The following is a 24,101-nucleotide window of genomic DNA, read 5'->3' as shown; positions in this document are numbered from 1 at the left end:
GTCCAGTCCTTTTTGTCTTTAGCCCAGGTGAGACGCTGACGCTGTCTGTTGTTCAAGAGTGGCTTGACACAAGGAATGCGACAGCTGAAACCCATGTCTTGCATACGTCTGTGCGTAGTGGTTCTTGAAGCACTGACTTCAGCTGCAGTCCACTCTTTGTGAATCTCCACATTTTTGAATGGGTTTTGTTTCACAATCCTCTCCAGGGTGTGGTTATTCCTATTGCTTGTACACTTTTTTTCTACCACATCTTTTCCTTCCCTTCGCCTCTCTATTAATGTGCTTGGACACAGAGCTCTGTGAAAAGCCAGCCTCTTTTGCAATGACCTTTTGTGTCTTGCCCTCCTTGTGCAAGGTGTCAGTGGTCGTCTTTTGGACAACTGTCAAGTCAGCAGTCTTCCCCATGATTGTATTGTATTGAACCTTTTCACAATATTCTAATTTTCTGGGATACTGAATTTGGGATTTTCCTTAGTAGTCAGTTATAATCATCAAAATTAAAAGAAATAAACATTTGAAATATATCAGTCTGTGTGTAATGAATGAATATAATATACAAGTTTCACTTTTTGAATGGAATTAGTGAAATAAATAAACTTTTTGATGATATTCTAATTATATGACCAGCACCTGTATGTATTTATGTCGTCTGCAGAAGGTGTAGGATCATAAACCTTGGTCCGAGGGATAAGATAGGATGTCCTACCTGTCTGTCAATGTATGTTTTTACCTTCATGCACCCCGTTTGTGTAGACATCACACGTCATCAGCACATTTCATGCTATGCAGAGTTAGACAGCACCGCAACCAAAACAGCAGCCACGTTTTACAGTTCTTTATGAGCTTATGCTGTGTTCACGCCATAACTTTCATAATTTGGAAGAGATGGAAACCCGTGACGTTATTCTCTGAGTGGTTTGTGACTCGAATTTATGCGTTTCAATGGCAACACTATCAACGCTGAAATTAATCTGCAGCAGTCAGGTGATAGAGGTCAGTGCTCTTTAAGTTGTGTATGTTCATTATTGTTAATGTTGTGTGCTTTGAGACATGAGGTAGTTTAACGCGTCTCTCGTGAAGCTTTTTTTTGCTCCCTGCTGTACGCATTCATGTGTTTTGAAGGAGGCGTGGCTTTGGAGAAACTCTGAAGGGACGGTGAGATCTTATGCTTTCAAAGCTAGCTCGCTATTGCTAGCCTCTCCGAAAATGACCTACCCTACCTTTAAGCCATGCCAATTTAAACATTCAAAGCGCAAGAAGAAACGTAGGAAAACCACTGCTCGCTGTGTGAGAAGTTTTGTGTGCGCACATTCGAAGAACGCACATAGAAAGCCGTGTCTCAGACAGCATGTGAATACTAAACTGAGTTTGCTTTCAAGTCTTCTTGTGCTTAATGGACAAATTCACACAAAAATTATGTCAACATGCCTGTCTTTGAGAGTATCCAAGAAAACACAGTTGAATATGTCTTAAACGAACAGGAACAGTCAAGTAAGACAACACATGTGTTCAGTATCAGTATATTGGATCAGTGTATTAGTCTTAAAGTGACAGCAATTAAAATATTCCTGCTGCTGTCTGTTTTTAATGTAAATCAAACAACAAAAGACAAAGAAATCACTCACTGCTCAACTGAATAACTTTTTTTTTACTTTATTTAATTCACACTGTATTATTATTTCTATACCCAAATACTACTGTTAGACCCTGAAAAACTACCTGAAAAACTTGAAAAAAAAAAAAAAAACTTTATTTATTTGTATCTTTGCTCTATTATATTTATTTGTGCTATTGCTTATAGTTTTAAAAAATGTTCTTATTTTCTTTATTTTTATTTGGGGACTTTCCACAGACAATCATTTTTATACTGTATATTCTATCCACTAAACTTACCCATCACAGAAATTTAAACTTTCTGCATTTTTACATTTTCAAAAAGAATCTTTAGTATGATTTACAAGCTGTTTTCCTCATGGGAACCAAAAAATGTCCCCGCAAGGACAAGGATTTCAGATATTGCCATCTTTGTATGGAATGCCTGAACACCACACACACACACACACACACACACACACACACACACACACACACACACACACACACACACACACACACACACACACACACACACACACACACACACACACACACACTCACTATTTAGTTAATGCTAACAAATAAAGAGATAAACTTCAGATCAGAAACATGCAAAAGAGAAACAAAGTGTGACGAAGGTGAACAGTATACATACACCTTTACAATCATTATCTCTCTCATTCAAGTCTGATGACATGCAGCAGGAGAGAATGCATGAGCACGTTCCCTAGTGACTGTGTCCATGGTGATCAGGGACGACGTGAAACGTGCGCTCCACTAAACCACAATCTCTCCTTTCCATCCGCACTATACTTATCATTCTACACCTCTCTGTTCCTCTCTTTTAATTCGTGTATATTTCGGCTACTATTCTGCTGATTGGTTTGTGGAAGGCTGAGCTGATGAGAGTTTGAGCCAAACGGCTGTATTCGCCCACGGTCAGACAGCCAAGAGGAGCTCGGGGCAGCCTCCACCCACGCCAATGCCACTTCAGCCCCAGACACGCCACCCACAAGCACTCTCCAATCCAGCCAGAGCACAGCATGGGACCAATTAAAATGGCATCAATCAAAAAAAGAGAGGGATAGAGAGAGATTGCAAATCTGCTTATAACTCAATGACAGTTGGTTCCATAACTTCAGATTGATCAGTGAGTGGCAGATGAGCCACACAACCTTCAACTTCCTCATCCCAGATAAAGTTTAAAGAGTTTAGAGCTGGAGAAATAGACTGATAGCACCCTACATGCTGGTAAAAACTGGTTAGTGCTGGTTAGGTGCTAGTCTAGCTGGTGGGCCACCATAACCTGTTGAGCTAAGGCTTTCTGTTGAAAGGGAACTTTGCTGCACTGTAAACCCTAATAAGTTGGCAAAACTAAAAAAAAAAAAAAACGGAGGTAATCAACTTCAGTTTTGATTTTGTACTATACAAACATGTTAATTGCAATTTTGTCCAAGCTAACTCATACTATTTGAATGTATAAACATCATATTAACTCAATTCTTTTGCTGTTAACTGTTAGCTTACAATAGCAGACTTGTATGTGCTAATGTAACTAGCAAAGATACTATCACTATACTGCATGTACACAACATAAAGCATAGTCTTGAAGTTTTGCAGCCAATCCCTGACCTGATAACAGGCTACTCTTTACCACAATGGTAATCCAATTGCAAAATAACAGAAACCCCTATAAATCAGAATATTAGACTCTAACCAATCTCTCCCTATATTAATATCATGCAAAAACACAAAATAACACTTATTTCAATATATATTTTTCTTATTCAGTCTGATGCAAAACATGCTGGGAACTAGAAATCTGTTGTAACTCATTCAGTTTAAATTCAGCTTAAAAAATTAGTTATTGAGTTCATGTATTTTTATCTATTAAGTAAAATGAACTTTCAGTAATATCTGAGTAAAGTATATATATAGAAATATATATAGAACCTATAAATATATAGCATGAAACATTGCATATTATAAAGCTATTAAGAGATTCAGCAAACCATTTTTTGGTTTAAGTAATATTTGAGTCAATGAACTCATTTCATTTAGTTAATTTCACTGTTCGGTTTTACAGTGTGGTTAAACTAGTTCAGAAGTCTATACAACAGCCTACCAGCATCCAAAACACAACATACTGTATGTTGGTAATGTGTGTTAGAGACTCACGTGTGTTAAAGACTCAAGCTATTTAGGCTATTAGGTAACATACATTTCATGGATGATTTATAGCAGTTATTAAGAGAAATACATGAGAACATGGTCATTTAGAGTTATTACAAATTGATCATTGCAAAATCTAATTTACATGAGACGGTGAACCAAATGTACAGTAATTAATCAACACAGAATGGAACTCAAACCCCAAATTGCAAAAGCTATAATCTGTCATAAAATCATCTGGACTCAGTCAGATTAATTGAGGAGAAACTGCTTTTTCTGCTTGTCGATGTGCATGTAACCTGTATTGAGTGTTAGTTCACTCCAGTACTTTATGTTGCTTCATAAAAGCATATATAGTAAAAGACTGCGTTCATGGATAGGTTAACAGTGTATTTCCAATTATTTCCACTGAGTTCAGTGCACAACAGACAGCAAAAATAGACTCAGCGCTGCAACTGTACTCGCAGCTACTCTCCTGCTGTGTGAATACAGCAGCCTTTTAATATGGGCGGCAAAATAAATATGCTTAGAATTGCTTAGACCTTAAGTCATGTGTAATTTTCATAACCAGTGGTTGCAGCGTTCCCAAAGAGCACATCCAATTAAATGAGTACAGAATGCACTACCATTCAAAAGTTTGGAGTCTGTATGTTTTTGTTTGATTTTTTTGTTTTATTTTAAAAAAGATTAATACTTTTATTGACTAAGAATGCCTTAAATTGATCAAAAGTTTCAAATAAAATTTTACTGATAATTTTTTCACCCTCATGTCATCCAAGATGTTCATGTCCTTCTTTCTTCAGTCAAAAAGAAATTAAGGTTTTTGATGAAAACATTCCAGGATTATTCTCCATATAGTGGACTTCAAAGGCCTCCAAACCGTTGAAGATCAAAATTACAGTTTCAGTGCAGCTTCAAAAGGCTTTAAACAATACCAGATGAGGAATAAGGGTCTTATCTAGCAAACAATCGGTTGTTTTCTTAAAAAAAATAAATAAATACAACTGTATAATGCTTTATTAACACAAATGATCGCATTGCAAGTGCTTCCACCATTCCACTTTCCGTATTCTTCAAAAAGCTTACGCTGTGTGTCCTACGCCTTCCCTATTCAACTTACAGAACGAATGCGGCGACAGTTCTGTTTTTTTCATAAGTAGAGTAGGGAAGGCGTAGGACATATAGCATAAGCTTTTTGAAGAATACGGAAAGCGGAAGCACTTGCAATGCAATCATTTGTGTTTATAAAGCATATACAGTTGTATTTTTTAGATTTGCTAGATAAGACCCTTATTCCTTGTCTGGTTTCATTTCAAGCCCTTTGAAGTTGCACTAAAACTAATTTTGACCTTCAACCATTTAGAGACCATTGAAGTCCACTCTAAGGACAATAATCCTGGAATGTTTTCATCAAAAACCTTAATTTCTTTTCGACTGAAGAAAGAAAGACATGAACATCTTGGATGACATGGGGGTGAGTAAATTATCAGGAAATTTTCATTCAGAAGTGAACTAATCCTTTAACTACTATGTACTTACATTTAGATTAATAAATTGATACAATGCATTTATTGTGTACATTCATGTTTTACACTGTATTTATATTTTAAAAATACCTGCATGTAATTACCCTTACACCTACCCATACCACCAAACCTGTCCCTAACCTTACCCGTATCCCACCTCAGTAGCAGCAAAAGTGTTTTGCAATTCAATATGAACACAATATGTACGTTGTACTTATTTTTATGCAAGTACGTAGTAGTTAAGACCACCAAATATAAAGTGGGACCAAAGACTTTTATAATGTTATAAAAGATATCCATTTAAAATAAATGCTGTTCTTTTTGTTCTTTCTATCCATCTAGGAATCCTGAAAAAACAAATGTATCATAGTTTTCACAAAAATATGAATCAGTACAACTGTTATGTTATATATATCATCATTGAAATTGACCGCAAACTTTTGAAAGGTGTACTTTGACTAAGATGGATGGATGGATGGATGGGATGGATGGGATGGATTGGATAGGATGGGATGGATAGATGAAAGATTCCTTCAGTCATGTAGTCGAATCACAAGAGTGTTGTCAAGCTGTCATGTCTGTCTCTAGTAAGCTTGGCAGGTGATATCACAGTCCTACAGTATTACTGAGCCACAGTGGCGTAGTGATCTGAGATGTTATCTAACTAGCCATCTGTCACATGACTCTCTAGCTCTCTTGCTTTCTAAATCTAAACTAGTGCAGATTATTCCATTGAGGGTCTTGATCACATGAAGGAAAATACATTAAGATCACCAGTGAGTCCAACACTTAGAACAGATATTATGGAACACTTCACAAAATGCATATATTTAAGACTCTGTGAGTTTTCACAATGCCACACAAACCGAGACAAACATCTGTGCGAGGTTACGCTAACTAATGCGAAAACTCTTCACAACGGCAATGTCATTGTTCAGATTTTGACCTTGTCCACTCTTTCACCCTTCTCTCCATCTCGCTTTCTTTCTCCCCTGCTCTCAGACCTCTCACCCACTCTATCCATCTATAAGTGTGAGCGCACAGGCTCGTTTCCATGGCAACCCCTGCAATCTAAACCATCTCAGAGCCTGGGCCGCCCCGCTGAACAAACACACACAGCGACCGCAGAAGATCCCCTCTGCTCAACATAGAGATAGACAGATTTGGAAGTTGTAGAGAGAAGGAGACAACCTGGAAGAAAACCAATAGACAGAGAACATTTAGTGCACTGAAGCCTCAGATACAGAAACTCATTAAGGAAAAGAGAGAGAAAAATATAAAAATAGCCGATTCCACCTCTCCTAGCAGCCCTGCATACATTTGCATGGTAAGCAGCCAAAGGCTGACACTCACTGAGTGGTGAACACATGAACCCTGGGAGAAAGTTCAAGTGTAGGACGAACAGGAAGTGGATGGGGACAGCCAATCAGGAAGGAGATGGACAGAAATGGGGTTAAAGGGTTTGTTAGAGGACAGCTGTAGCAATATTTGGTCTTTTCCTTATTGCTATGAACGCGCATCACTGTAGTGTGTGTGTTTTATGTGTTTATTAAGTGTATTCCTGACTAATATTTTCAGAGTGTCCAGCCTTGGAGTTGGAAAAAGACTAGGGATACATAATATATAAGTAGCATAATCGGATATCTGAGATTTTTTAATTTATCAGTACCACTTGATATTGGATACATATTGGTCTAGATATTTATTTTGGTCATTTCTATTACTACTGTCATCATCCAACATGACAGATCTGGGTACAATTTTTTATGTGTTTGAAAGAAGTCCCTTATGTTCACCAAGACTGAATTTATTTGATCATAAAATACAGCAAAACAGAGATATTGTGAAATAGAATTTTAAATTGTAATTTTTTTATGTATTTTAAAAGGCAATGTATTTTCAACATCATTACTCCAGTCTTCAGTGTCACATGATCCTTCAGAAACCACTCTAATATACTGATTCGATGTTGAAAACAGTAGTGCTGTTTAATATTTTTGTGGAAAATTAATTTTTTTTCAGGATTGAACAAAGTTCAAAAGAACAGCATTTTTTGAAACCGAAATCTTTTGCAACATTATAAATGTCCTGTCACTTTTGTTCAATTTAAGGCATTTTTGCTGAATAAAAGTATGAATTTCTTTTTTTAAAAATCTAGTAGCACTTTATTTTACAGTCCTGTTCCCCATGTACATGCTATGTACTTATAATAGTAATAACTGGGTAATAACTAGGTACTACCCCTGAAACTACCCATAAACCTAACCTTAACCCATGTTTTACCTTATATTACTAAGTATTTTCTTAGGTAAGTATAGTGTAAGTACACTTACTGTAAAATAAAGTGCAACCAAAAATCTTACTGACCCCAAACTTTCGAACAGTAGTGTATAAATATTTTTTAGGTAGCACTCTATTTTACAGTCCTGTTCCCCATGTACATACTATGTACTTATTATAGTAATGACATTAACTGGGAAATAACTAGCCCTGAACCTACCCCTAAGCCTAACCTAACAAATGTAGCTACCTTTTATTACCAAGTATGTCTTAGGTAAGTACACAATAAGTACACGTACCTATAAAATAAAGTGCAACTAAATTTTTTCACATGCCGCCATTGTTTTGACTCACCTATAAGGTGTGTGTTTGTATCTGTTAATCCATGGCTCAGTCCCACCTGCTATTTTCAGACAGTAAATCCTGAACAACTGACATGCTGCACCCGACAAAAACGTTTCCACTCCATAGGCACACACACACATTTCCTACTTATTCCTTTTTTCAACCTGTGTTGGTTATCCTTTAATATGGTTAAATGTATTGAATGGTGTGATGAGTCAGAATCCTGAGAAAGGAGGAATACATTTGGCTGATGAGAGGATCACTATAAATAGAGGAGGGTAAAGATAAAAGCACAGCGTCTGTCACCTCTCATCAGAAGGGTGAGCTGATAATGGCAAAAGGGACAAACTTACACAAAGCAGGTTGGAGTCATGATACTTTATTGCTCCCATTTTCTTTTCAGTATCTCAAGATTTATGTGTATATAAATGCGCTCAGGCAGTGGAACAGACAGAAATATATTTCATTTATCAGAGTGAAACATCTGTGACCAGTGCAGCTTGGGAAGCCCTGATATCATCAGTCTGTAAACAGCAATGAAAATTCACGCTCTGAATTGGTCTTAACACACTAGTGGGACGTGGGTCAGGCAGGTAGGAACGTGGGTAATTTTACAGAATACAAGGACGCTGCAGTGCCTGAGCTATTCTGGTCTGCGTAGCTTGAGGTGCCACTGAAAATAGCTCAACTGCCCTTCATATCTAAAGAGAGTCTCTTTCCTGTGTGTGTGTGTAAGACTCATTGATTGGATCTGTTTATGGAAACAAGACAACACTCTCCCAACTCTAGGTACCAAAAACTGCTCTCAACTGCTATTGGTGGCAGAAGAGATCAAAAGTCAAGAGGAGGGATTTGTAAAAAATGTAAAATAAAATTTGCATTCTGACTCCTCCTAAAGATTCTGGTTCTTTAACATTCCATTAATGAATTATTATTTTGAATTTAAGTAAGAAATATTTGGAAAACAGAAATGCAATTGTGTTGCCAAATGCTGGGATCATTTCAAGTTTGTTCTTTGTTCAAATCAACAAAGAACATACATGTGGTAACATGCTTCATTCATTCCTTTATCCTTCTAAAACACCACTGATAAAACTCATAAACTGTATCTTAGTTTACACATCATAAAAGACACTGATTTAGGTCTCAAGAGCCTCAAGAACAACATAACACAGTTAAGGGTCGGTCAAACCAGGACGATAAATATAACTACAAAGTTTTAATAATCGTTCTAATTAGAATAGGGAAGTCCACACCACAGCTGTAACAATAACGACCCGCAGGAACAATAACATTGGAATCACTTTCGGACCAATTTTTTCCAGCTGATGAATGATAAAAACATTGGCAGCTTATCAGAACTTAAAGGGATTGAGCATTTAAAGGTTGCTTGACTGAGAAACCGCTCGAACTGGTTCATAAGTATTTGTGATTCATTAAAAAGAACTGTTCAGAAGAGTCATTTGCTTAAGAATCGAACTTCACTGGTCAACCTTTTTGTTTTTGATTCACTAAAAGAACCAAGTTCAAAAGAGTCATATTGCTTCAGAGTAAATCCTCACTGGTCAAGCTGTTTGTTTTTGATATACTTAAAAAAATGGCTCATTAGGCTTGTGACAGTATCAAATTTTCATGTTGCAATTAATTGCTGAAGCTTTTATCACGGTATATGGTATTATCACGGTATTGAAATAAATTGCAAAAAAAGTGCTGTCACAGTATAATGTCATTGTAATAACAAAAAGAACTCTGAATGTTTAAGTACAATAATACAATACACCAAAAATATATAAAGTAAATTTTCAAACAGATTAAAGTGCGAAAGATTTAGGCTATAAAGAACAACAGATAACACTTTACAATATGGTCTCATTATTTAATGCATTAACTAAGATTGAGCAATAGCTACATTTGTTACAGAAAGTATAATTTTTTGTTAATGTGAGTTAAGAAACACAACTGATCATTGTTAGTTTTATCTCAGGTCCATTAAATAAGTTATTTTGATTTTAGTAATGTTATTAAACAGTAACTAAGAAATTAACATTAACTAAAAATAATTAGCCACTTTTCCACTGTCGGGCCAGTGCGAGCCAGGGCTAACAGCGTGCCGGGCTGGGCCTATGGCCACAGACCTTAGGCACCAAGGCCAAAATCAAATTGCGCTTCCACTGTCGGTCCGCTAGCTCCGCAGCGCTGATCTAAAAACCGCCCACCTCCCTTGATCAAAAGTTACACAACCCAACCCATTTCAGCGTGTAGACCATCACCTGACTACAATTAGCTCCGCCTTTCACCTCGACCGCGCCTCAAGCCCCAGCTGGCCCGCTTTGGACCAAGGTTTTCGGCGGGCCGAAAAACCCGTGCCTTTGGCACCGAGGAAGCACCGAAGAGGCATGATCAAGCCCCGGAAGTGACAGTGGAAACGCAACCGGCCCTGGCACGCACTAGCACGCCCGCCTTTGGCCCGGCAGTGGAAACGTGGCTATTGATACTTTATAAGTCTTTTTCATTGTCAGTTTGGTAATAATGAATTAACATGTTAACTAATTAAGCCGTATGTCTCAAAGTTCTACTGAACAATAACAAATAATCAGAACATTTCTAATCATGTTGTAGTCCAGATTAAAATATAAAAATGTATAAGTTTGAAAATAAATAGCCTATTGAGTCTTTAAGTATTAATTATTTGGTGCTGTGATGAACAACATTGAGATTACAAAAATCTGAATGGCAGTTTGAAGCATTTTAAAAACTTCACTAGAAAAGTTGCTTTGTTTGTGGGTTTCCGGGGTAACCGCTGCATTTCTGCTGTCCCATCAGCGCCATCTCCTGTCAGAGGTGAACGTGCACTTTCATTCAGCGCATATCCTTGACTCGTTCCGCCATGTGCTTCTCATACACGTTGGGCTTGTTTACATTTTAGCGCGTGTCCCTTTGACGCAGAATACAGCGGTGATGTGCCTTTTATATGGTTGATAGGGAAAGTATTCTTAAATGCATTATAAAAGTTTTAATAATTGGTGATAAATGATTATTTACAGTATTTTGAAGTGCCCACGATAACGATAACTGTGTATGTTGCTGATTCGCTTAAAAAAAAAACAGTTCACAAGAGCCATTCACTAAGCAATCAATCTTAATTGATCACACTGTATGTTTTATGCTGAATAGAAATGCAGGATATTTTAGTATGCAGTGAAGTAAAGACATCATTAAAATAGTCCATGTGACTCCAGTGGTTCAACCAAATGTTATGAAGCGATGAGAATACTTTTTGTGTGCAAAAAACAAACAATAATACAATAAAAAATAGACAAGAAATTGTTGAATAAGTCGTTATTTTTGTTTTTTTTTTTTTGCGCAAAATAAGCATTCTCGATGCTTCATAACATTAAGGTTGAACCACTGTAGTCACGTGGCCTATTTTAACAATGTCTTTAGTACCTTTCTGGGCCTTGAAAGTGGTAATAATGTTGCAGGTCAGAAAGCTCTCGGATTTCATCAAAAAAATCTTAATTTGTGTTCCAAAGATGAACAAAGGTCTTATGGGTTTTGAAACGACATGAGGGTGAATAATTAATGAAATAATTTTTGTTTTAGAGTGAACTAACCCTTTAATTAAAACTGGCTCTTGGTTCCCAACCCTAGTCATGATCTAAAAGGAAGCTTTTTTTGAAAAATACTTGAGAGTCACATCTATTGATATTTTATCAGTCTCTACTAATATACTGCACTGGTCTGATCTTTTTTTGTTGTTGGGATTCTCATGCCCATGTCAAATCACCCCAACCAGGCAGGTCAGAACAAGCAGAGTGCACTGAATCAATATGAAAGATCAACCAGAGATCAATAGATGTGTGTACATACAATACAGAACAAGGCTTTGTTCAGACCACTGGATATAACCTGGAGGGATGCTGATCTCTCATTTATGCCCAGAGCAAAGTCACACATTAGCACTAACTGACTGTTTGCACGGAGACGCTAGAATTAAGTGATCTCCAGCCAAGCTCATCCTCAGTTTACCGACACCTCTGAAAAGAGGCCTGTGATTAACGCAACATCCAGACAACACAACTATTATTTAGACACAGAGCTTGTATGTGTGCGTTTTATTGTCTGTTGCGACTGTATGTGGATGTGCCTTTGTGTGGGCGCTGTGTAGTTGTTTGTTGCCCCTTACATTTGTGCGTAAACAACGTACACATTTGCAGGCCTATTTTCACAGCTCATTGATGAATTAGCCTAGTGTCCTAGTACATCGAAACACCAATAATCTGTAAAATGAAAAGAACAATTCACGCTTTAATAGAGCTAGTTCAATCTAAAACAAATATTTGGTCATTATTTACTCACTCTGTATGACTTGTTCAGATTTAAGTAAATTTAGCAACTATTATTCTTTGTCATGAAAGTGTCATTAAAGAGAGAGTTCAACCAAAAATATATATTTTTTACATTATTAAAAAATAAATAAATAAATTATCCCATAATTTACTCACCCTCAAGCCATCCTATCTGTATATGTCTTTTTTATTTCAACCAAACACAATCATTGTTATATTAAAAAATATCCTGGCTCTTCCCAGCTTTATAATGGGAGTAATCCAGAAGGCCTTCTGAAGTGAAGCTATGCGTTTTTGTAAGAAAAAAAAAAATCAGTATTTATTACTTTATAAACTATAATAACTGGCTTCCAGTAACAACAATATGCAAGTCTAGTTCCGATCGAACAGTGACATCTAACCTGACGCAAGACGTATTGACGAACGTGAAAGCGCAGAGGATAGAGCAAAACAAAACACCGGTCACAAATTAGAATTCTAAAATGAGAATTTTTAAAGAGAAATGTCAGAGGAGCTTGAGTTTTATGCCTACGTTCGAAGTCATACGCCGGAACTTGACTCTCTCGTGAATGCGTGACCGGCCGTTAACGGAAGCTAGTGATTACAGTTTATAAAGTTGTAATTATGGATATTTTTCTTACAAAAATGCATCACTTCACTTCAGAAGGCCTTTATTAACCCCCATGAGCCATATGGATTACTATTATGATAGATGGATGCGCTTTTTTGGGCTTCAAAAAAAAAAAAAGGCCGCCAATCACTTCCATTATAAAGCTTGAAAGAGGCAGGATTTTTTTTTTATATAACTCCGATTGTGTTTGGCTGAAAGAAGAAAGTCATATAGGATGGCTTGAAGGTAAGTAAATTATGAGATCATTTCATTTTTGGGTGAAATATCCCTTTAAGCTCCAAAAAATGACAAGAAAAAACATCACAACTGTAGCCCTCTTTTGCTTTGTTCAAAGTTTTCAGAAACCATACAATATAGCAGATTTGTGAGCTAAAAAAACAAAAAAACAGACTGTATGAGATGGTCCACTCTTACATATATGAATGGGAAAAAATAGTCTTGACCATAAGTTAAACAAAAGAGCTCAAACTTTCTGGATACAGGCATTGCAATGTTCAATATGGTGGCTGTAGCTAAAGCAGCACAAATTATGATACCATTATTTGACGTCAAACCTTGTGCAACATGGACTGAAGTGCCAAGTTGGAATATACACATGTCGGAAAGAGAGATTCGATAGCTGCAATTGCTCAATAGGTAAAAAACAGTCATATGGTTTTGGAACGACATAAGTAAAGGATGAAAGAATTTTTCCTTTTTGAGTGAACTATCCCTTTAAAACACAGAGACTGACACTACATTATCTGAATTTTGATTGAATTGTTATTCAATGAAGATTATCTGTCATGATCATCTCCATTAATGCATCCAATCAGTTATAACCTGAGTGGGGAATTAAACAAAGCTATTCCTGAATCACAGTCCAGCATTTCTGCTTTGAGTCTGCATCATTAGTTTACCTCAGCTTAAGAAAGGTATCTCCCAGCACCAGCCTCAGGTCTGTGAGTGGGCTCTCAGAACATATGCTCAACACACACCCAGGAAAGAACAGCTTCAGCCCCCGCACACACACACAGAAGAGTTAAAGAGTGGGATTTCCCTAATGGACACTGCTGCTTTCCACACACACACACTTCCTCTCATTTATAAGTATCTTGGCACAGGCCTTTCTCTTGATGCACTAATGATGCATCACAAAACCAAGAGGATTTCATGAATCTATCAAACGCCCACCACCAGGACAGACAAACCAGTTCTCGGATTATTACTATTCAGTTGTCAGTGACTGTAAATACTTTGTGTCATATTAAAGCTGCAGTTCGTAACTTTTTTTGGTTAAAAATGATCCAAAATCAATCTCTGAGCAAGTACATAACCAGCCATTGTTCAAACTATCTACTTACCTTGGCCCGATTCACAATGGTAAGCTTGTAATAATGTTTTCTAATTAGACTGGTAGGTTTCCGTGGGTTGTGTCACATCTGTTTCCATAAAGGAGTCCTAACTAGTAGGCTATATCATGTGAGGATGCTGAAGATGGCGGATCATTTATAGGCTTTTCTCACAGCAGTTGGAATTAAATGTATAATTTTGATGGTGGATTGTAATCCAGATAGGTACAAATGACAATCATCAGTGACAACTGGAGATTCACCCGTAAAAGCAAAAGACTTCGGACTGTGGAGTGGCTAGTACATGAACTGAAATCTACAGGTAACGCTAATACCCACTAAATACACATAGTCACGCAATGCTGATGTTGTTAACATTAACAATTTGAGAACAAAGTATAACAATAATAATCATTTGCATGGTTTGACATGGTATGAGCGATTATAAGCGATTGATAGATTTAATTACCATTGGTAGCGTAATTTATTGTAATGCTTTTTTTCTCGGTTGTCTGTCAGAACAAAAGTGACAGATGACATTTTATGTTTCATACTTCCAATACGTAGAATATGTGATTCCAAAGTACAGTATCCACACCGATGTGGTGATTTATCCACGCTGAGGAGCCATGCCGATACACAACCCACGTAAAGATGATACTTCCGCAAAATAACTGCAATTGCAGGTTTCAAACAGAGATGGCGACAAAGAGGCAAAACTTATGGATTGCAGCTAATTAATTTTTATTAATTCTTAAATAAAATGAATTCTAATTAATTTTAATTCGTAAGTGTAAGATTACATTTAGTTTAACATAAAATTAAACTAAATATTCAAACATTTTATATATTATATAATTTTATACATTAAAGGTGCAGCATGTTAATTTTAGCGGCATCTAGCAATGAGGTTGCGAATTGCAATATAGAGAAGCTACGGTGGCCAACACAGGACAAAGATGTCGTCGTCTGAGACAGAAGGGAGTAGCCAGTCAAGCAAACGTGCTTTGTAGAGCAGTTTGTCCGTTTAGGGCTACTGTAGAAAAATACCGGCACAAAATGGCGACTTGACATGGAGGGGGGACCCGCAGTTTATGTAGATAGAAATGGCTCATTCTGAGGTAATAAAAACATAATGGTTCATTATGTAAGGTCTTTATAAACCACTGAGAACATAGTTATGTATATAATATTGCATTTCTGTCAATAGATCCTCCTAAAATTTACACATTGCACCTTTAACTTAAGCATATATTGCACTACCTTTCAGATCTTTTATGCTCACTAAGGCTGCATTAATTTATTTAGTAATATTGTGAAATATTAATGCAATTTAAAATTAAGTTGAATTCAATTAAAGTAATTTTTTAATATGTTTTAAAATGTAATTTATACAAGTGATAATTTTTGAATTTTCAGAGACCATTACTCCAGTCTTCAGTGTCACATGATTTCCTTCAGAAATCATTCTAATATCTTATTATTATCAGTTTAAAAACATTTTAAAACATTTATTATCAATTTAAATACAGTGCTGCTTAACATTTTGTTGAAACTGAAAAACTTTTCAAAAAAAGGGTTTCTGATGAACAGAAAGTTGACATAGAAAACATGATAAATGTCTTTACTGTCACTTTTGATCAACTGAATGTGTCCTCCTTGAATAAAATAATTAATTTCCTTCGAAAGGCCCCAAACATAGAATGTTAGTGTATTATTATTATTATGCAAAAAAACAAACAAATTGTCAGCAATTTCCTTGAGTGCCTAACGTCACACCTATAGTACTGTGTCTGTCTTTGTAACAGTTTGCTTCTTGTGCTAATTTGCCGTGGACTCAAGAGTCTCACCTTCACTGGAGGATCCAGACAGATCGATGATGACGTAAACTTTGCCCTCAGGCTCCAAGTCAATCTGTACAGAGGAAACATAGAAAAGAAACCAATCAGAGGAGAGCATCTCAGCACAAAAGAGAGACAAAGCCATCCAGAAACATATTATTCACTGATTTTGTGAACACGCTCCATAAAACATCTCATTCAACATCACCTTTACTTTTATCAGCAGATGCCAAAGTTCACGATCCCAGTAATAGATTCACTCTGTGAATCTCTCTCTACAGGGATGGGCCCCTCACACATGTGTTCACTAACTTCCTGCTCTCTGCCTCTTTTTGTTGTCTCTAAGGATGGAGGGTGGCAGAGAGTTGGCAGGGAAACTGCTTCGGTTTTATAATTCCTTTTCAAACAATTTCCTGCCAGTGCAGCACATCCCCAAGCGACCCACGCAGACCCCACATGGGCCCGACGCCTAGCCGAGATTCGACGCCCACTCGCCATCGACTCCGCGTGGGGGGAGAGGAGCTGGGAGAGGCACCAGATCCACAATGTCAGGAAACCACTGCTTAATCTTATTATGCAGAGAGAGAGCGAGAATTCGGGCCCCGCGGTGCATGTGTGGAGGTGGATGGAGGTGTCGGAGAGAGAGAGATATCGAGCTGCATTCATAGAGCGTCTCAAAATAGGAGGCCTGTTTTATTTTTCTCTTCACAGCAATCTAGATCATCAGGGACACGGCGGACCCGGTGCCAGATCAGCACTCCCGGTCTTAGCCTCTTCCTGAATACAGGAATTAGGACATGAAGAACGGCACAAGCTCATCTGATGGGCTCTGCAGCACAAGAGATTTGGTTTGCCCAGATTTCAGTCACAGTTTGTGCTGCGGAGGTTGCCGTTCTGTCGTTTTGCCCCGAGTTTAACCTGCTCTCTCAGCTAAAGGGGAAAAACCCGATTTATTCCTTTAATTCCTAATGAAATCATCAAGTTTTGCTGCACTTTCGAAAACCGAACCTGTTGCACTCTCAAAACTGCCCTCTTGAACATATCAGACCATCTACCTGCCGTCATCTGATGAAATTACAATCAAAAATCGCTTTTAAGGGATAGTTCAACCAAAAATAAAAATCAGTCATCATTTATTCACCCTCAAAACACAAATTCAAGTCATCTTTTTAAGAGATAAAATCACTTTATATGATGAACTGATTTAATTTAGGTTTTTATTTACACCTAAACAATAATTGACACACATGCATAGAGCACATGAAATATGGTAGGCCTAAACACGGAAGCTTGTGTGTGCGTCTATTAATAAAGTCGTAAATTAAATTTGTTCATCATATAAAGCGATTATATCTCTTCACAAGACTTAATTAAATTGTTCAATTCATATTGATTAAATCATTCAATAGTGATTCATTCTTGTTTCCAAGACTTTCAATGGAGGGACAGAAACCTCTCAGGCTTCATTAAAAAAATTGGAGATTAACCAAAGTCGCATGGGTTTAACTTTAAAACGACACGAGGGTAAGTAACTGACAACAGAATTTTCATTTTTGAGTGAACTAACCCTTTAAATCACTGTAAGATGAAAGTTATGACTTCAGAACCACTGATGATGTCATCTGAAATGCTAACAGGGTGATGACATGTCTGTTATTCAGTCACGTGGCCCCTCCCCCACCCCCTCTCTTCCTGTGATGTCATGAGATTCCATTCAACAGCAGCCTCCTTGAGTGTGTTTGTCTCAGAGGTGCAACGGCCACTAAATTTAGCAGAGGAAGGAAAGGCCACTGCGTGTGTGTGTGTTTGTGTGTGTGTGTGTGTATGAACGTGCAAGGATAGAGCGGTGTAGTCTCCCTGATGACACTCTCCAGGAAACCAGTATCATGCTTTGCTAAACAATGTTGGCAAAGCAGCTTAGCTGGTCGTGTATGTGAGTTTGTGAGCCTGTCCAGTCGTCGCTGCCTTGAAAGCTCTTTCCAAAGCTGCTGTCATACGGGCTCCAGGACAGCCTGCAGACGGCAGTCTAGTTAAAGTCATCAGAAGGCGCACATTTGCTTTAAAGGTGCCTTAGAATTAAAAATTGAATTTATCTTGGCATAGTTAAATAACAAGAGTTCAGTACATGGAAATGACATACAGTGAGTCTCAAACACTGTTGTTTCCTCCTTCTTATATAAATCTCATTTGTTTAAAAGACCTCTGAAGAACAGGCAAATCTCAACATAACACCGACTGTTACGTAACAGTCGGGATCATTAATATGTATGCCCCCAATATTTGCATACCAGCCCATGATCAAGGCATTAGACAAGTGCAGGACGTCTGGATGTGCACAGCTGAATCATCAGACTAGGTAAGCAAGCAAGAACAATAGCGAAAAATGGCAGATGGAGCGATAATAACTGACATGATTCATGATAACATGATATTTTTAGTAATATTTGTAAACTGTCTTTCTAAATGTTTCGTTAGCATGTTGCTAATGTACTGTTAAATGTGGTTAAAGTTACCATCGTTTCTTACTGTATTCACGGAGACGAGAGTCGTCGTTATTTTCATTTTTTAAACACTTGCAGTTTGTATAATTCATAAACACAACTTCATTCTTTATAAATCTCTCCAACAGTGATGTTAGCTTTAGCCACGGAGCACAATCAAACTCATTCAGAATCAAATGTAAACATCCAAATAAATACCATACTTACGCGATTAGACATGCTGCATGACGAACACTTTGTAAAGAACAATTTTTAGGGTTATAGTAGCTGTGTGAACTTTGTTTATGCACTGTTTAAAGGCAAGCGCGAGCCCGTGGGCGGAGAGCACGAGATTTAAAGGGGCCGCAGCCTAAATCAGCTCATATTTAATGATGCCCCAAAATAGGCAGTTAAAAAAATTAATTAAAAAAAATCTATGGGGTATTTTGAACTGAAACTTCACAGACACATTCAGGGGACACTTATATTACATCTTTTAAAAACACGTTCTACGGCACCTTTAAAAGGATTTTTGTCTAGTTTTCTTAAAACATCCTTAAAATATATCTTTTATACCTTTTATCCTAAACTTTATTTTTCTTGCTCCATTTGCATCTATTTGCCATTAAAATAAGGAACAAAAAGTGGGGAAAAAAATCAAAGATAAATTATCTTAATGAATTTTTATTTTATTTTATTCTATAGACGTTTAAATGTTGTTGTTTTTTTAAACTGTGGAACAAGACAAAACATTGATTAAGAAAATTATTTTTGGCTTCATCAGCAGAGATAAAGAGGAGCTAATGAGCATCAACTCAATCCTAAAATGACAAATGCAACACAATTTTGTTGTCTTTACTTACATGCGCAAACGAAGGCAAGCAAAGCCTATGTCACGTACATCTTTTGGGACAAGCCAAATATGAAAAGAGAAGAACTCATGTGAAAGAAACAGCCTGTGGCATGTTACCAGTCTCTCTTATGTGGCTCAAAAGATGCTGCTATTGAATATGTTTCTTAAAATGGTCTTAAAATGGTGCATTAACTGCATGTAAATGACATCAGAATTGTACAAATACAATGGGGCCAAACATTTGAGATCACTAGCGAAAATGCAGTTAGAAAATATATAACACAATTATATCACTGAAAATGGCATTATCGGCATCACAACAAATAAAAGGTAAATGTATTATTTACTAAGTGACTCAGAAATAGAGCAGAATCTTACATTTTTCTTAATCATTTCAAGTCATAACATTTTTTTTTTTTTTTAAATATTCTTCATTTCTAGGTTTAAATTAGATTAAATCAACAGTCTGTCAAAATTGTTAATGTGGTCTCAGACTTTAGCACCCCACAATGCATTATTTTAAAATCTCTTGCTAACTGGCAGTGGACAAACTGATGTAGTTAATCTGTCTGTTGCATGTGATGTCAAAAGGCTGTCAAATGCGTACATGCAATATTACACTGATAACATGAGAAATTTTATGAAGCTTTTATGTTTTAGAATTTTATAAGCTTTTATAAAATGAACAAGTGGGAGAAAGGAAAAAAAAAAACACGGCTGAGGAAAACCAGAGAGCACTATAAGCACACAATACAGACAGATGTACAACAGTCTGTCAATCAATACTGATTTGTCCCTTTTGAATAATGTACAGCAGCACTGCTGCAGAGTGTTAGATTACATTACTTGCAAAGAGAAACTGTTTCTTCCTGCCTTTATCTTTTTCTGTGCTGTTTCTTTCTTCCTCCTTTTGTGGCATCTCTGAGGCTTGCTCTCTCTTTCACTCCTTTTTCATACATAGATCTCATACGTACCACTATACCTACACAGAATTTATCAATTCTAAAAAGACTAATATTAAATGTAAAAATGTAATATTCATTTTTAAATAACATTACAATATTAAACATTTAACAATAATTCAGTATATTAATAATATTATTATACATTTTTTTTAAGAGAGCTTAAACTTTCCAGAACATACTGTACGTCTCCATGGAAAAATTCTACCATAAAGTCACATTGACTCAGTGTGAAACCCATATGAAAATAACTTCTGATAAATGTTGTTGTCCATACAAAGTCAAGGGAAATTCACAAAAAAAAAAAAAATAATAATAATAATTTTCACTGTTTTCACATACACATTGTAATCTTCATTAATCTTTACAAAAATAGTGCTTTAATAATTATAAATTGCATACTTAAGCTCACTATAGGTCAATAGTTTGTACTGTTGTTTCTGATTGGAGTATCATTTGCAATGCTACATGGGATGTGTAGTTTAGTGCTTTTAATTTAGTACGCAGTCTCAAACTTTTGCTCAAGTTACTGTAGCACTCCATGCACAAAATCAGTTATAACAGTGGATGTTACAGGGGGTCAAACTAAAGTCATCACACGGATATCATAAGGATGTAACGGGAAAGGAACAGAGAGAAAAATCAGAGAGAGAGAGAAAGGGGAGAAAGGGAGGATAAAACCCAGAGATAAGCCGTGGGACATAATCAGCTCCTCTTATGCAACACCCTGCAGCTCAACCTCGTCCACACCCACAGCTCAAGAGGCTCACTGTCTCACTGTCCCTCCCCTTACAAAAGAGATATCACATATGAGATCGCTTTAATATCTCAACTGTTTCTCCTAAACAGATATGACATGACATGGAGAACAAATAGATACTGTGAAGAGTCTCCAGCCTCACAGATTCTCTAAAAGATCCAGATTTATATGAACTCAAAACATTTCTCAAATTCGTACAAGACCAGATTATTTGAAAAATACTATTCACAACAATTACATAGATCAGTTGTCTTACTGAATGTAAACAATTGTCTCATTTGTGTCTAGTTTGTTTTCTCCTATTTGGAATGAGAAGGAGAAGTGCAAAATTACAAAATAACACATATATACTGTTCAAAGTTACAACAAGAAGTTTCTAGAATGTATCTGGGATGTTAGTGGAACATCTTCAATAGTTAATGTGATGACCTACACCTGTGGTTAGTCTGAAAAGACACCTGTGAGAACTTGAGGAGAACTGACTTCATACATCTGCTAAAAATCACCTCAGGACCAGTTCTACACATGCGGATATGCCAGTGTGGTGTGTATGCGGAAAGGCTATCAAGTACAACACAAAGAAAACAAACTCTTGCTCTGGTTACTGTCCTCCAGAGCCAGAACGTGCACCCCTCATTGGCCTTAACTCGCCCTCTCTCTGTTCTAATCACCGCTGTGCAAACAGATACCCACAAGCCACAAAGAACACATGCCGCTCACACTCTTCCGAATGCGCGTCTCTATGGAAAAATGCTTAGCACTGCTCAGCGGTCTAAAAACAAGCTGAGGTTTTTGAAACAACAGGATTTTTAATAATTAATTTCACTATTAAATTCCAATTTACACTAAGAACGATGACTTTAAAGATAACTATATTAGCATCAATACAAGATAATGTCCTGTTTATTACAAGCATGCGCTGCCATTAAAGATGCAATAGGTGATTCTCAACAGAAACATTTTTTGTTATACTTGTTGAAAGTCTCCTCATATCCTGAAAGCAATCACTATGTTTAACGGTCTAAATGTATTTCTATAAATATATATAATCTGTGGAAGGTGCAGGACCATAAAATGTTCATCCAATTATTATATTTGGTCCGAATGAATCAATACAATTTCCTACTTGCCTGTCAACATAGATTTTTACATAGCCTCACGTACCCTGTTCACGCAGACATCACATGTCATCAGCACGTTTCAGTACCTAGTCAGTACTGAAATTTTAAAAATGTGACGCTTTGAGTGGTGTTGAGCGGATTCGTAAACACCTGATTGGCCATTGTGTTCACGGCTCATCGGACATGTCTGTGATTGGCTTCAATGATCAATGCTGTAAAAACGTTGTAAATAATCATCAGTGAAGCTCTTCACCGAGCGCTTACACAGATTCACAGGAGCGTTTGAAAGCAGGCGTCTATATATACACAATGGCCAATCAGAGGTGTTAACGAATCTGCACAACAGCGCTCAAAGCATCACATTTTTTAAATTTCAGTACCTATAGGTACCGAAGTCGGTACTTTTGACAACTCTACTTTGAGACATGAAGTAGTTTAACGCCATCTCTTGTGATGCTTTGCAGAAAGCAGCTGTGTGTGTGTGTGTGTTTTGGAGGAGCCGTGACTTTGGACGGCAATTTGCAGAGAGGGTGGGATCTTATGCTCTCAATGCTAGTAGGCTAACGTTAGCATTTCACAGATCACCTACTGCACTTTTAAGTCATCTGCCACTTTATTTGCTCAAGGTCTTTTAAGCAAGATGGATTCTGATTGGCTGTCAATGTTTTTATTGTTCATCAGCTGAAAAAAAAGTGGTTCTGAAATGACTGCAATGATATTGTTCCTCTGTGTTGTTATCAATATAGTTGAAGACTATTCTCTTAGAATTAGAATGATTATTAAAGGTGCCCAAGAACATGTTTTCAAAAGATGTAATATAAGTCTAAGGTGTCCCCTGAATGTGTCTGTGAAGTTTCAGCTCAAAATACCCCATACATTTTTTTTAATAATTTTTTTAACTGCCTATTTTGGGGCATCATTATAAACAAGACGATTTATGCAGCGCGGCCCCTTTAAATCTCGTGCTCTCCGCCTACGGAGCTTGTGCTTGCCTTAAACAGCTATAAACAAAGTTCACACAGCTAATATAACCCTCAAAATGAATCTTTACAAAGTGTTCGTCATGCAACATGTCTAATCACGTAAGTATGGTATTTATTTGGATGTTTACATTTGATTCTGAATTAGTTTGAGGCTATGCTCCGTGGCTAACGGCTAATGCTACACTGTTGGAGAGATTTATAAAGAATGAAGTTGTGTTTATGAATTATACAGACTGCAAGTGTTTAAAAAATGAAAATAACGACAGTCTTGTCTCCATGAATACAGTAAGAAACGATGGTAACTTTAACCACATTTAACAGTACATTAGCAACATGCTAACAAAACATTTAGAAAGACAGTTTACAAATATCACTAAAAATATCATGATATCATGGATCATGTCAGTTATTATTGCTCCATCTGCCATTTTTCGCTATTGTCCTTAATTGATTACCTAGTCTGATGATTCAGCTGTGCACATGCAGACGTTTATACTGGCTGCCTTTGTCTAATGCCTTTCATAATGTTGGGAACATGGGCTGGCACATGCAAATATTCAACTATGCCGAGGTATTCAATTTTTGAATCTAGGGCACCTTTGAAACATTGTAGTTATCATCATTGGTGTCAACGGGCCTTTACTCACCCTCAGGGGGAAAAAATCTGTAGAAAATAATTAAATTTCACTGCATTGGCAAAAAAAAAAACATTGAGAATTTTAAAAAAATATCTTCTTTTAGGTTTCACAGAAGTCAGGTTTGGAATGACATGAGAGTGAGTAAATGATGTCGGAATTTTTATTTCTGGGTAAAACAATCCTTTAATATAAACATGAAGTTTGAATTAGTTTGTATGAGGCACTGGGAAGAC

At 36.9% G+C, this 24,101-nt stretch overlaps 1 protein-coding gene across 3 annotated transcripts in view; it reads right to left on the bottom strand.

The window, feature by feature from the left end:
• The window catches only part of prkcea (protein kinase C, epsilon a), a 95,945-nt gene that overhangs the window by 44,055 nt on the left and 27,789 nt on the right, over positions 1 to 24,101 (bottom strand). For all 3 annotated transcript variants that reach the window (XM_048170132.1, XM_048170131.1, XM_048170130.1), the window contains exon 2: positions 16,081 to 16,144. Coding sequence is in view for 2 of the 3 variants with exons in the window: in XM_048170131.1 (XP_048026088.1) it covers positions 16,081 to 16,144 (64 nt within the window). In the remaining variant the exon portion in view is untranslated. The remainder of the gene's footprint in view (positions 1 to 16,080; positions 16,145 to 24,101) is intronic.

The sequence above is a fragment of the Megalobrama amblycephala genome, linkage group LG20, assembly GCF_018812025.1.
Source record: "Megalobrama amblycephala isolate DHTTF-2021 linkage group LG20, ASM1881202v1, whole genome shotgun sequence".
Lineage (NCBI taxonomy): Eukaryota > Metazoa > Chordata > Actinopteri > Cypriniformes > Xenocyprididae > Megalobrama > Megalobrama amblycephala.
The sequence above is the reverse complement of the archived record's forward strand: the minus strand, read 5'-3'. Positions and strand labels throughout refer to the sequence as shown.